Source organism: Mustela erminea, chromosome 8 (assembly GCF_009829155.1).
Source record: "Mustela erminea isolate mMusErm1 chromosome 8, mMusErm1.Pri, whole genome shotgun sequence".
Lineage (NCBI taxonomy): Eukaryota > Metazoa > Chordata > Mammalia > Carnivora > Mustelidae > Mustela > Mustela erminea.
The window spans coordinates 25970648-25986094 of NC_045621.1; the positions used below are offsets into that span (position 1 = coordinate 25970648).

The 15447-nt window shown below is 42.8% G+C and overlaps 1 protein-coding gene across 1 annotated transcript in view; it reads right to left on the bottom strand.

Annotated features, from left to right (window-relative positions):
• Positions 1-9745: 9745 nt before the first annotated feature.
• MREG (melanoregulin) overlaps positions 9746-15447 on the bottom strand; it is a 59929-nt gene continuing 54227 nt past the window's right edge. The window contains exons 3-5 of the mRNA XM_032354729.1: positions 13956-14046; positions 12281-12444; positions 9746-11300 (exon numbers count right to left, since the gene is read on the bottom strand). Coding sequence (XP_032210620.1) covers positions 11166-11300; positions 12281-12444; positions 13956-14046 — 390 coding nt within the window. The 3' untranslated portion in view covers positions 9746-11165. The remainder of the gene's footprint in view (positions 11301-12280; positions 12445-13955; positions 14047-15447) is intronic.

The following is a 15447-nucleotide window of genomic DNA, read 5'->3' on the forward strand; positions in this document are numbered from 1 at the left end:
GTCCTGTGAAAAGAAAGAGAAGTGAAGTTCAGTCCCTCATACGTTTGCTCTCCTGTGTGAAACGGCTCCTCAGACCACGTCCACTTAGGGGTCGCCGTCCAGTTTCAGAAGCAGTCACAAAACCAGATTTCTCTACCGTCATCTCTACTCGTGGCAGAATTCCACCTTCCACTTTTACATTCCTCCCCAAACGCTGAGGTTCCTGATTCCCTCTGGGACCACAGCTAGAGCCACCACAGGTGGGATCCCAGTGGGTACCGTCTGTGTGGATCTCGTTTCCCCCATTAGCTCATTTAAACTTCATACCAAGCATTCTGCCCATTTCGCTACAGAAGAAACTAAAGATCAAAGCTGTTAACCAACTTACCCAAGGCCATCCGCCTTGTTAGTGACAACACTGAAATCCAAATGCAAAAAGCTCTGCTTTTAACCACTAAGATAACCTGTCCCCTTGGCCAGCTACGGCGTCACCAATGTTTATGGTAAAGATGTACCTGCCCACACCTGAAGCGGACCGTGCCTTTGCTGTTGGAAGCATCAGAGTTGCACGGATGTCTCATCCTTAGGCTGCTGTCAATGCCACTGGTGCCAAACTTCTAGCGTGTTCCAGAGTCCAGGGAAAGGACAGGCACAGAAAATAGCTTGTTTCATTGTTTGCTCTTCTTTTTGTGTCTCCTCATCTTAATCAAGAGGTAAGCACACAGCGATCATGGAGAAGGAAAATGTTGGTGGCAAATGGAGCTAGACTCAGAATGCCAGCCCTCCATCCCTGATGCTCTGTTCTTGAGTTAAACCCTGCCTCTTGACTCTCTCTTGCTTCGGGATACAGGCTCTCCTCATTCATCTCTCAGCCACTGTTTCCTTGCTATCTCCCATATGCCAGCCACTCCAGTAGGCACTGGGGATGGAGTCGTGGGCAAAGACAGATGTGCTGCTTGCCTGTTCCATGGAGCTTGCAGTCTGCAGAGTAGACGATCATTAATCTAATCACCACAGGAATAGAGTCAAGACGACAGCTGTGTTAAGGACCATGGAGGAAAAGTGCATGATGCTCTAAGATTACATACGCTCCAGTGGGGCTCAGCTTGTCTGCGGGGTTGGGGAAGTCTTTGTCGATGAATGTCCGTTGAACTGACACATAAAGATCCACAGAACAAAGAGGAGGTAAGAGCAGTAAGCAGCTAAGAGGGAGCTGGAGTGCAGGTAACCAGAGACTGTTACCGAGAGAATGTGCACCAAGGCTATGTAGGAAGAAGGAGCCGAGCATGTCTCCACCACTAAGGACACCCATCGTCCCTGGCTTTCAGAGTGAGTCTGAAGAGACAAGCAAGGTCCAAAACTGCAGAACCTCATGGGCGTGTGTAGGAATTCTCTTTCTTGAGAATATTGCTTTGCGGGGCACCTGGGAGGCTCAGTCAATTAAGCGCCTACCTTTGCCTCAGGTCATAATCCTGGGGTCTGGGATCGAGCCCCCCATCAGGCTCCCTCCTCGGTGGGGAGACTGCTTCCCCCTCTGCCTGCCACCACTCCCCCTGTTTGTGCTGTCTCTCTCTCTCAAGTAAATAAATAAAATATTTTTTAAAAAAATTTTAATTAAAAAAATTTTTAATTTAACTTTTAATTAAAAAATTTTTTTGCTTTGGACACCTGGGTGGCTGTTGATTAAGCACCTACACTGGGAGCTCCCTGCTCAGCAGAGAGTCTGCTGCTGCTTCTCTCTCCACCCCTTGCCCCGCCATTGTCTCTCTTTTTCTCAAACAAATAAATAAAATGTGGGAAAAAAATACATACATACATATATATATATTTATGCATGTACATATATATATATTGCTAAGATGGAGGGGACATGAATATATTTCCATTTTTAGAAGATCACTTCCCTCTGAAAGAATGAAAGGATGGCGGGAAGGCCCCGGCTACTCGCAGAATACAAACAAAGGAGAGGGCGTAGCTTCCCTGAGGCAGATACTGCTGGCCGCACACCCAGCAGCCACACTCCTCTTCTTGCTTACTCACAGGATTTCTGGTTTTGTGCAAAGTGGTATTGTGCTCAGTTAAAATTATTGACCTTCTCAGAATCCCTTTGCTTCGCGGCTGGCCCAGTGACTCAGTTCTGGCCAATTCTATTTTATGAGGGGAACTCTCTTCAAGGGGCAGGCATCGCTCCCAGGCCCTTTGCCCTTCCGGCCGTCCACGGTCTCCTTCCCTGAATACGGAACCGGAACCGGAACCGGAAGCCACGTCTGGAGGAAGTTGCCCCCTTTCCGCCAGGAGGATTAAAGTTACAAGGTGAGAATGAGGAGCCGGGGGCAAGTCGCAGACTACACTGGTGTGGTGCGGACCCTCCATTCCCAGACTTCTTGTTCTGTAAGACAAAGCAGTCCCTCCTGGATCAGGCTCTCCATTATTCACAGCTGAGCCCAATCCTTCCTTCACACACTAATCCTTCAACCGTCTTCACACATACCTGGGGCAGAAAAACCTCTGCAGCAACGATGATAATTTTTATCTCTAAAAAAGTATCCGGGCTGCATTTTTGTACTTCTGTGATGAATAAAATGGAAATTTGATGATTTAATTCTTCTTCTCGGCTCCCACTGTTGCAACCATATCTTTTGGAAGAGTAACGAAACCAGTATTTGTGAAGGTTTTCCATGGCTCTATGAAAATGTTTCATCAGGCTTCACTGAGACAAATAATTATTTTCTGTAATGGATTTCTGACGTAAATATACAGAAATGCAGCAATTCATTAGCAGGATTCAGCTGTATCAGGATCAAATTATGTTGCAAAATGTAGTGATGCATGCAGCTCCAGAGGAAGACAGCACGGCAGAAAGGAAGCAAATGAATCAAAAGATCAGAGACCCAGGTAGTAGTAAACCACGTGGCAGTTACCTGCTAGCCAGTGTGACTTTGGACGGGTAACCTAAAGTCAATTTCTGCTTTAGCAAAATGAGCAGTTTGGAATAAATGACTTGTCAGTTCCCTCTGAGCTCCGGAATTTTGAGTCTGGGATCTTAAAGCCAGGAATTAGTCTTATGCCTAATATCACAGAATGAAGACTTGTATTCGTAAACTCAAAACAATTCATAACAGATCATTCAGTATCTAAGCATAAAATATTTTTTAAAAAAGTAAAATATAATAAGCTAGCAGTTTTAGTCCTGGAGAATTAGATCCCACAAAATGAATTAAGGAGCCACAGCTGGGATCATCTTTGCCTCTGTTTTGGATGTCACCATGTGAGACAGTGAGAGACCCAAGGATGAAAGCTGCCAACTAGTGGAAACAAGAAAAGCCCCATGAAACAGATGTTTTAAACATGAAGCAGGTGTGGATGTTTATTTATACCTGGCTGCTATATAGATTGACATTGTTAAGACTTCAAAGTAGGCGTTCTCCCCATAGGCAAAGGACCAAGGAAACAGACGAGTCACAAAAGAAAGAAAAGTGGTAAACAAGCCTATGGACTAATTTTCACCCTAATAAGCAGAGATGCAAAATAAATCAACAAGGTAACTTTTTCTTCTTTGCCAGCCCCCACCCCCCACAACCTGGTGTATATTCCAATCATAACAAAGATACAGGGGAATTATATTTCCAGACACCACTGCTAGAAAGAGCATAAATTGATAGATATCTTTTGGAAGATGTTTGATGTGGTATATAAGGAGTGATTTAAACAATCATTCCCTATGATTCTGTAATTCCACAAACAACACAGAACAAAGCAATATGCATGAAGATGTTCATTGCAGAGAAAAAGTGGAAACAACCTTGAAATGTCCAAAAATAGATGAAAGATGATAAAATGTGTTACATCTATGCAATGTACCATTAGGTGGCTTGTAAAAATGATGCTCTCAGAGGCTACTTAGTAACAGAAAATTGTTTATGCCCTGTGAAATGTGGTAAACGGTCAGCTCATATGTGTATCTTTGGCTTCCATCATGTTTTTAAAATTTTAATGTAGTAACCAACATTTTAAAACTGATAAAATCTACATAAAAATGTTTCCTTGGCTCGTCTCAAAAAAAATCAGATAACTGGCAAAACAGTCCATTTGCATTCCAACAATCTTTCAGAGCTGAGTAGTAACTGTTCCCCCCCTTTTTTTTTTTATTTTGTTTATTTATTTGACAGATGGAGATCACAAGTAGGCAGAGAAGCAGGCAGAGAGAGGAGGAAGCAGGTTCCCTGCTGAGCAGAGAACCGGATGCAGGGCTCTATGGGGGGCTCAATTCGGAGCTCAATTCGGGGCTCTATCCCAGGACCCTGGAATCATGACCTGAGCTGAAGGCAGAGGCTTTAACCCACTGAGCCACCTAGGCCCCCAACTGTTCCCTTTAGATAAGGAGCACAGAAACCCCTTTGATCCACAGTCCCCACCCAGCTGACCCTCGGAGACATTTCAGTTCATGACCCCTGACATAAATTAAAAATTGGGATATAAAATTGTACATATAAATTTTAAATATGCACATAAAAAAGAATGAAATCTCCCAAAATGTTACGAATAATTGTGTTAGAATTATAGTACTACAGTTTTTTTTTTCTATTTTAAAATTTGCAGCATGACTTTCAAGTTCTTTAAATGGGTTAGAAATTGACCTAAGTCAATGTAATTTTTCATCAAAGATCCAGTCTTTTAGTAAATTTCAGTGTTCTCAGGCAATTAGAAGAGGAAGGTAAAGGCCGTAGGTCTCCTCTCTGGTAATCTTGCAACCAGGTGATATGAAAAGTGAATCTTAGCCCAAATTCTCCTATACAGCACTTATTAGCCACAAGCTAAACATTTTCTTCCTGTAACACCAGAGAATTCTCCCTTTCTTTTCTCAAGACCCACAGTAGGTCTTGAGACTTGATACAAGTTTCATTTTCAGGTAGACACAACAGTACCCTGATAACCAAACCAGGTAACGCAGCCTCAGATCTGTGAAGTACGAGGACAAAGGTCATATAAGGCTTTAGGCCTTGAGCAGTGCTTGGTCTAACAGATTCTTAGCAACATCTTCCTACAAAGATGATGGAGCCAGTGTTTCTAGCTAAACACTTACTAGACTATGACTCATTTCATAAATGGAAAATCATTGCTAACATGCTTTCTGCAATTTAATGAAACTTCAGGTGTAAATTTTGCTAAAGATCATTGAAATGATTGAACAGCCATTTGGGAAGTGGATTCCTGATGAGAATACTTCAAATGCTAACTACATATCTCTAGGATGTATGATGGAGTTCACTTACACATTTCGCACTGCTCACGCGGAAGAATTTTTTAAGTAAATTGCTACCTAGAAACTACAACTCTTGGTTTTTGCAAATACTTATAATACTGTTGTTTCTAAATTTAATTTCACTAAATGCTTAGAATATAGATGAGTAGAAAATCAAATGAACCCCACTTTTATACTAAATGATTAAAGGAGACTCAAGCTAAGACCTGGGTCCCTGACTCAGTTTTCTACGACCCACTCTCTTAAACCCTGATGGTAAGGGATTTGAAAATGGAGATGCCACATATCCTTTTGTTGTGTGTCAAAGCAGGACATGAACTAATATTCTGGAAGCAAATAGTAACACTTCTTGAAACAGTACACAGTGTTCCGAGTGGCTGCCCCTTTTAACTCTGTTCATAGTAGTGACATGGAAATTGAGAACACTGCTTTCAGGGCAACTTAATCCACTTTAAACATATTCCTTGTGATGTTAGTAATAGAAAGTTATCTGTAGAAATGAATGAATGTATTACTTTCATGGAAAAGAAGCCAGGGCTGTGCCATGATGCCTCTGTGACCCCTGAAGAGTAATCAGATAAACTGGTTTCTGCTGTTGTCAATGCAGATCTCTTCCAGAAGCTACTGATTTTAAACTGATGCCCCCTAGTGAAACTTACATGTAATGTCTTAGCTACAGAAAAGTCACTTTCATGATATCTTTAAAAACTGTTTAACCACTTATGTTAAATGAATTAATGGATCATGATATCCACATGATAAAAAAAATTTTTAAAAACAATGTCTTAATTTGAAAGCCAAATACATTTTGAAATGACTTGCAATTCAATAATACGTTATTTCAGTAGATAACTGCTCTGGCTTGGTTTAGTAACCAAAAAGTCACTATATATGGGTCATACAAAAACATAGACTTGGATATTGTAAATTATTTGCTCTGATAATGTCACAACCGAGTTTCCTGGGGAAAGATTTTGAAATGGAGCAATGAAAGAAGTTATCGGCAAACACCTACGGAGAAGAGAAGGCAGGCAGGATGGGGGGAAATGTTACTAAAATGGAGTCACAACAAAGGCTTCAGCCAACCTAATGGGGGTCTCTGGAGCTGGGATAACTCTTCACACACTTGTACCAATGAACTTGTCGACAGATACAGGATGTTCCTGGACAGGCTGGGAACCATGGGAGAGACAGCTGTCATCAGTCGATGGCAGTTCCCAGGGAGCCTAATCTGAGAGCCCAGACACTGAGACCGCCAGCAGCTGAGGGAATCTTCCAGCCCCAAGGACAACAGGCTTGAGCAGTGCCCCCACATCCTCTGTTATAGTCCACCCCTACAATGTGCAGATCCGCTGGCTCCTTATGGCAAGTTCTGGGAGGGACCCCTCCAAGGAACCTGCTGCATTTCAATTCTTGAGAAATGAAGAAGGCTAACCAGACAACAGTTAACCCCATGGCTGCAGCTGGTCTCAAGGTCATAGTCATGGTGACTATCATGTCTCTCCTCTAGATTCCTGAACGGAACTCCTCAAAACTCTCAAGGTCTTCAAAAGCAAGGAAAGGTCTGAGTAGATATTCTTGGCAAAAGGAACCTAGGGGACCATGGAGGCTAAATGAAGTATGATGTCCTAGATGGGATCCTGGAACAGCGAAAGACGTAAGACAAAAACTAATACCTGAGTAGACAATGGGCTTTACTTCGTCATGATTACATATCAACATTGGCTTATTAGATGTGACAAACCTACCACACTAAGGTAAGACGTTCATAGTGGAGAAAACTTGGTGTGAGGTGTATAGCACCTCTTTATGATCTTTGCAACTTTTTTTTATAAATCTAACACTATTCTAAAACCAAGATTATTTTTTAAAGTAACAAGGAAAAAAATTGGATAACTCATGCGTTGGTGAATCTGATAAAAACCTAGCTCCTGATGAGCAATTTTTCAAATGATGTGTGATTCTGGCCTTCCCCAGAACCCTAGAGATCTATGTTGTTATTCTCCTATTGAGTTTTCCAGAAATTCCACACAACCTCTTCTCCTGTCCCCAAGACTTATATAATCAAAAGTGTCTGCAGGGTCATAGCCTAGACCTGCTTTGGAGCCTTTTCTTGCCCTAGACCTCCTTCAGGGGTCTAAGATTTTCATGACACCCCACTATCAAGGGTGGAGCAGTAATTCCAGGTGAGAATGTAAAGAGGTCTGCCAAGCGTTCTGATGCCTTCTTAGCTGTGGGAGGTGAAAGATGAAATAACTTGACCTTTCCTTTGGGGAAGACATTCCAGCAATGGCCCTTGACCCTAAAAACCACCAAAGTCGGAGGTCCCTGAGACTTTGTAGGATTCTCCCATCCTCTGAAGTGTATGTCTTTTCTCATGCATTTGCCACTTCGTACTCCTCAGATCTAATGCCATTGAGATAGATGACCCATGTGATATTCTGTAGAATGACCACATGATACCTATCCCTTTAGACTATATTGTAGAGGGTGAGAGAGTCTAGCTTGGGAGCAAGTCCATTAATGTTACCATTGTCCATCACAAGAGAATGCAGACATTTCTGGTCTGCCTTTCCAATGAGTATGGAAAGAACATATTTGCCAGATCAATGGCCACATGCCATGTAGCTGAGTCTGTGCTCATTTGTTCTCACAAAGATTCCGCATCTGGCCCAGCAGCTACTTGGTTGAGTTTTCAATAATCCACTTTCATTCTCTGGCATCCATCTAGTTTTCAGAGGGGCCAGCATGGTGAATTAAATGGAATTATGGTCAAGACCAACGTCCTGCAAACTTTAGGTCTTCAAGGGCATCACTAATCTCTGCCACCTCCCTGGGATGCACTGTTGACTTTGGTTTACTGTCATGGCCAGGGGCTGGAGCAGTTTGACTTTCCACTAAGCTCTCCCACTAGGACAGTTTTTAACTCACAGGCCAAGAAATAAATGGTGGTCCTGCCAAGTCCCAAATACATTCAGCCCAATAATTTCTTCTGGACGTGGGGAGATGAACACTGGATAGATCCGTGGACTCAGTGGAACTACTGTGAGTTAGATCTGGGCTAGGACTCCATAAACCCTACAGACCTCCATTCTCCAAGGCACACTATCATGATACTCTTGTCCGTGAGTATCTGTGTCAACTTGGAAATTGTGTCCTACATCCTCAGAGTGTTTTTGTACACACTTTTCCCCAGTGTACAGTTATCCAGGGAAATGACTGTAGGTCCCTTTGAGGAAGGACTAGGGAAGTCTTTGCCGTATATACTTGCAGTGGTGTTGCAAAGACCTCCTCTTGGGGATCTAGACCATCCTCCGGTCACTAGTTTTTGGATCTGGAAAATAGCCAGGGTCTGGAAACCTATCAAGAGATCATAACTTTCTGTTAGGGTAGCTGTGCCCCATCTATCTCCTGGTCAGCGTTCTTGGAGATCTTTCGCTGGTATAGCTTGAGCAATATTCTTACTGGTCACCCCTCTGTTCCGCCTTTAGGGATGCTGTGTTCTATTAACCATCTCCAACTCTCTCTGCAGGGACCCTCAGACCTGACCACTCATGATCCTTGTGTCCACTTTGCTTCTGGCAGTGAAGCACTGCCCCTGGACCCCTATTTGTCCACCTGCATTGCTATTAGTGAGCCCACTTCTGGAACAGCATCTGGACCACAAGCCTTATCACTGAGCTCCTCAGTGATGTGGCTTCCCCCTCACCAGTGCATTCCTGATCACCTTGCTCCGCGTGTCCACTGTGCCTTCCTAGGTGCCCCCTTTAAGAAAACATGAATACTTGATTGTTTACTGCCATAATATCCATGAAGCAGGACATCAGCAAACTCCAGGGTTTCCCCACTGGAGCACATTAAAATAAATAACTTTTAATATGGAAAGTTCCATTCATCTCTACCATCTGAAAGCACTGTGCATACACAGATGAACCTTTGAGAAGTACTACAGTGGTCAACAGGGAGACATTTAGAAAGTAGGAAAACCCTCCAGCCGCCAGCACATCTGTCGATCGGGTCCTGCCAAACCCTGTGTGAGCTCTGGAGTGGTCCAGGCAATCATCCTTGAGCCTGCCATGTATTGTGGTATCACCTGGACTTGAGCACAGATCTGCCCTTTGACTTGCTTTAGGACAAGGGGGAGGAGGTCCTTAAACCCATTTGCCTATCAGCTTCTTTACCCTTTATTATAAAGGGATTATGGAAAGAATGATCTGTTCCCTCTTATTTCTTGGAAATATCACACACATCCAGCTGAAAAGTAAATAGGAAAACTTTTTAATTCCCTGCAAGGAAAAATTCCTGGATAATTCCATGTTTCTTATACTCATAGAGACATTCTTATCCTTATTCATACATTACCAAAAATAAAGACAATGTTTACAATTAATTCTCCAAAGATGCAAAAAAGGCAGAAAGACAAAACACAAATTCCAAGGACAGACATGGAAACAATACGATTTAGAAAGATTTATTGTTTATTTTTAGTTTTTTTTTTATTTATTTGTTTCACTGTTTGTACGTTTATCTCACAAGAGCCTACAGAAGTGAGGGAAATCGTCTGCAGGCTAATTTTAAACAATGTGAGAGAGAAGTTAAGCATTAAATATAAAAAATAAAACTTTTGGCTTACTATACTAGAAAGAATCTTCCTGAAACATGTCAGTTAAGTTGATCTGCAATGGATTAATAAATGAAGAACATGTATCTTCCTCTAAGAAATATTTCAAACATTGTATATACTACTAAAAGAGCTGGTCAGAAACTTTTCAAGTCACCATCCCCTGGACAAACTAAAGACAAGCTACCCTTTACCTGAAGTCAGAAGAACAAAGTCTGTAGGGGTAAAAATATTGCCAGTGTTCTCAGCAATCTACCAATACATCTGACAGGTTCTGAAAATCTACTCAATAATGTGAACTAGGAGTCATTTCCCGGCAAGCTCCTTGCTTGAGTGGCAAGTAACTTCCGAGGCTGGACTTCTCAGTCTGTGGAGAGAAGCAAGTTGTATTGGCAGCATTGCTCCATCTTGAAAATCCAGAAGACAGTCCTGCAATGACCCTCTGTGTAACAGAGCTGCAAGTCTGCACTGCGGGTTTCTGGGCAAGTGTGACTCTGCCACTGAGCCAGAAGCAGATTAAAGAGAAGAGGAGGAAGTGGAGGTCAAATGTTTCAGTTGATAGATGCTAGCCCAGATAACATACCATGGCCTTGAGGTCTTGAAATGGATGAGATGCCAAAATGAGGTAATCAAGTATTGATAATGTTAAGAATTTAAGATGCATGTCCCACCACTGAGGACAGAGCTTTTTGACATGGGATTGATCTATCTGGAAGTCCCTTCTGGGCAGCCCTGTTAGATATTCCTATTATCTGCTACATTAGAACCTCTGAAGAATTCTGACTTATACTCAAGATGATGCCTCTGACACCTGCAAGGTTCTGAAGGAGCTTCCAAATCAAATAAAAGTCACATGATGCCTGGTATTATTTTAGCATTAGCTTATATTACATAGTGATTATTTAAAATTCAGTAGTCCATATTTGGGCTCAATGATAGCTTTATCAGTCTTATTGTTTTCTTACCTAGAACATCCCACTCTCCCATTAGGCTTGTTGTACAACCAAAACCAAAATGGGGACAGTGGGTTCTTGAAATCTAATCAGCTGGGAGGAAAGATCCCAGTGACCATATCCCTGATGCAAGATCCCAAGTGTGTTTCAACACAACCCAAACATTTCTTATCATAACATCCTCTTGAAGACCAAATATTCCAAACCCTTAGTTTTTTGTAGGATTTAGAATGATTTTTCACTTAGCTAGCCCTCCACTTGCTTACTGTCTTCTATATGCATTTGTCCAACTTGGATTGGCTGTTGAGTACCAGCAAGGGGATCCCAATTCTGCTTCCTAGACTGTCCTTTAGGGACTTGGAAATGGAAGGTAGTGCAGTTCTTTCTGGCCATCAGCCTGGCTTGGGACTCCTGGCTTCTTGGGGTAAGTTCGACTGGCGATTTTAAAGAACTCTTCTGCTGCATCGAGAGCAATGAGACGGTCCTGCCGAAGATTTAAACATACAAGTATTGTCAAGATGGGAACTCAGCCATGTTGATGGGAAAACCAATCTAGTAACAATACCCACCCTAGAAATAATCATGAACAAGTAAAACATTGCTTCAGTTTTTCTCAACAAATTTAGAGATGTCCCTAACCTTTACTCATATTACCCAAGAAACATTCCACATTTGTAGTAGAGTCCCTTTCAAATTCTTTTTTAATCTTAGGTCATATATATATATATATATATATTTTTTTAAAGATTTTATTTATTTGTTTGAGAGAGAGAGAGCATGAGAGGGGAGAAGGTCAGAGGGAGAAGCAGACTCCCCATGGAGCTGGGAGCCCAATGCAGGACTCGATCCCGGGACTCTAGGATCATGACCTGAGCCAAAAGCAGTTGCTTAAACAACTGAACCACCCAGGCTCCCAATCTTAGGTTATATTAACAATGTTTCTCACATCTCTGACCTACAAATGATTCGAAAAGCTGGCTGCATAGCAGAAGTGGTTGAAAAGTATGGATTCTTGAGCCACAACCTGAGCCTCAACAGGGCTGAGTGCAATCCAGAAATCTGAAAATTTAAAGCCCGTCAGGTGGTTCTGATGCTGTCTGCTTCTGGAAACCAACATATAAGATGCCAGCTTCGTCTATCTCCCCAAACTGTGGTGTTGTGGTGGTGCTGGAATGATGAGTATTTGGAATAACAGTAAAGCAAAAACTTAAAGCAAAATGAGGGCACATAAAAAATACATCCACTGGGGCACCTGGGTGGCTCAATCAGTTAGGCATCTATCTACCTTTGGCTCAGGTCATGATCCCAGGGTGCTAGGATCGAGCCCCATGTTGGGCTCCCTGCTCAGGAAGGAGTCTGCTTCTCCCGCACCTTCTTTCCCTCCCCCAGCCCCCACTTGCTCTCTCTCAAATAAATGAATAAAATCCTTAAAAAAAAAAAAAAAAAGCATATATCTCCACTTACCACAACAAAAAGGTATCTCTCCGAGAGCTCCCAGCTTGTTGGAAAAATACTGGTTTCTTCAGCCAGTTTTAACAATATCTCCCGAGCCTTCCTTGTGTTTTTAGAATCACTAATGGTGCTGAGTTTCGTCACGGACAACAAAGAGTCAGCTTCCTTTTGAAAACCTACAGACGTTTTATGTTAATAAAAGAAAAAAAGGAGAAGAAAAAACTTACAGAGATAAAAAAACTTTACCCCTCCTGTAAATACAGTAGTGATAAGAAATGGCCATCCTGCAGGAGATTAAGAAGGTACCCAGGGGTGCCTGGCTTGCTCAGTGGGTTAGAGCCTCTGCCTTCGGCTCAGGTCATGATCACAGAGTCCTGGGATCGAGCCCCGTATCGGGCTCTCTGCTCAGCAAGGAGCCTGTTTCCCCTCTCTCTGCCTGCCTCTCTGCCTTCCTGTGATCTCTGTCTGTCAAATAAATAAATAAAACTTAAAAAAAAAAAAAAATGAAGGTACGCAGATGTGCATTCCAAACAAATGTCAGGAGCCAAGGCCCTGCTCCGTGCACTCCTTCCCAGGTCAGTGTGACTGGCAGGGTCTTTAAAGCTCTTTTGAGATTTCTTCTGGTCTCATTTTCTTCGTTAACTTTTCCCTCCGAGTTAAGTCTCAGAACCTCACCCACTGACAGCTTGCTACTCCCACCTCTTTTTTTGGCACTGAAATCCTCCTCCTACTCCTTCCTCTTCCCCTACCTGCCTCTGCATTTTGGGACCTGCAAAGTGGTTGTCTCCAGGCTTCTACTTCTCCAAGCCCACATTCCTTCCCCCGAGGCAATAGTCTTGTTAAAAAAAAAAAAAAAAAAAAAATTACTCACCCCAAAATATGAAAGACTGAGAGATTCACACCTGCCTGGACTAACTCACTTTATAGAAGGAGACAATTAAGTCACAAGAGTGGTGAGTCAAGAGGGCAGGGGTCCATCCCACCGTAACCCAACGGAGCAATGGGGGCTGATGCCAGCAACCTGTGAACAGGTATTAGGCCAAGGGATTCTGTTCTCTTCCAAGGCAGAAAAATGGAAGACTTCGAACTCAATACATTCATGCTTTAAATACGAAAACAAGGTCATTTTCCAAGGTGAGGGGCCACGTTTACTGTATCATGAATCTAGCCGACTTAAGAAAAACCAATGCCCAATGTCTTTTTTGATGCCACAGGTCTATGTCCCAACTTGGAAGGTTTCCCAGCTTTGAGTCCTTCCGCAAGTCCACACTGAGTTTTGCTCTCTCTCATACAAACAACATTTCTTTCCACCTGCCTCATCTTCAAGCACCTCCTAACTGGCCAATCACGCTCATCTAATTCAATCCATGATGTACACCGCCAGAAATATCCGGTGGTGGTGCCCGCATGCTTCCCCTGCCTGGGATACTCCGCGCTGAGCACAGATGGGAGTAGCACATGGCCAAGTATGTCCTCAAGACACAGGCTTGTAGGAACAGAAATATGAGATGTTTATGCTGGAGGATACAAGGAGCACAGGATTGGGACCGTAACCCGTACGCAACAGCTCCAATCAGTCAGCTGCTGATGTGTCTTCTGGCCTTTGATACAAAGCTCGAAGAAGAAAGGGAAGAGGAATGACCACCCCTGGCTATCTGCACCATTCCACAGTCACTCTCAGACTCACCTAAATCCTCTAAGATGCGTTTCCATCTATTTCTCACTTCCCTCCGGATCTGCCGCAGGGTGTAGATATCGTAGTTGAGTTTTTGCCACTCCTGAAGGAAAATAAAAATGCGGATTTATTTTCACCCCTTGCCTTCCACTGTTCTCTAATGCCCAAATGGACACTGAGTGAAACAGGTGGGTCTCCTCTTCACCAGGCTTCAAAACCTTTCTGAAAGGAGAGGAGGGCACACGTGAGAAGGCGTCAGCAGGAATCCGACGGCTCCCATCTCCAGGGCCTCAGCCTGGAGCAGGCGATGTTCCTTAAACTCTTCCTGTTCCCGGTGTCTCAGCCTCAATGCTCTTATCTGTGAAGTGGGGGTGTCGAAAGGGATGACTTCATTCCAGACAGTTATAAAGATTAAAGGTGTAGAATGGCACCCACCCACATTCAGTGAGCCCCTACTAAAACCCATGTATGACCAAAGCCATTTTATCCCTGAAGAAACTAAGGCCCGAAGACATTAACTGGGGCATCCAATACCATCCAGCTAATTGGTACCAGAATTGGTATTTGCATCCAGGTCTGACTCCAAAGTTCATGAGAAATACGGCACATACCACACACCAAGAATTTATCTCTTCCTTTGTTATCAGAGTACAGTAGACCTGGGAATCCCAAGTTTCTGGATTCCTGGCCAACGTCTTCTTCACCGTATCCCAGCACTGCTCTCTTTTGCTTCAGTAAGATTCACACAACAAGGCAAATCTTTTCAGGCAGAATTGTTTTCAGAACTGCTAAAAAGCTACCATTCTCAAAACTCCAATCTTATGGGCAGTAGGGCCATCACATTGGTCTCCAAACAGAAACTGAATCTTTCAGGAGCATCAGAATCTTTATTAAGCTAAGCGTTTCTTTTAAATATCATGGGCATTTTTTTGTTAAGGAGCCTTATCTATACAGAACAGTCATTTTAGAGAGTATACTTTTTCTTTTCAGCAAAAACATTAACCACACAACTGTTCTAACACACAGCTTCAAAGAACATCGTTCTTAATGCTCAATTTAAGATTCAAGTGTGTGATACTCTGACTCCTCTAAGGCAAATGTTTCAGGGATGACACTCATTTCCTACAGTTCCTGTTGAGCCTAACCTTGCTCGTTGCTAATCAGCTTTCATGACTGGCTAGGAGAAATCCATTTAGCTGCCATTCACAAATATTTTTAGATACCACTTTGAGAAGAAAAACCAGCGAAATAAAGGGAATTTTGTTACGACTACATTTTAGATCTTGTATTAAAGGACAGGCCATCAAAAAGGCATTGATTTCAGCCATTTTTTAGAAGCCAGTAAGTGGGGGAATTTGAGGACTCTCTCCTTCTTCTGTAGGACTTTTGTTTGTTTGTTTCTTTGTGTTTTTTGTTTGTTTATTTTTTGGACCAAAGGCATGTGTGGGCACGAATGTGTGGTGACGGAGGTCTGGGATAAAGCCTGTGCCCTGGAAGAAAGCAA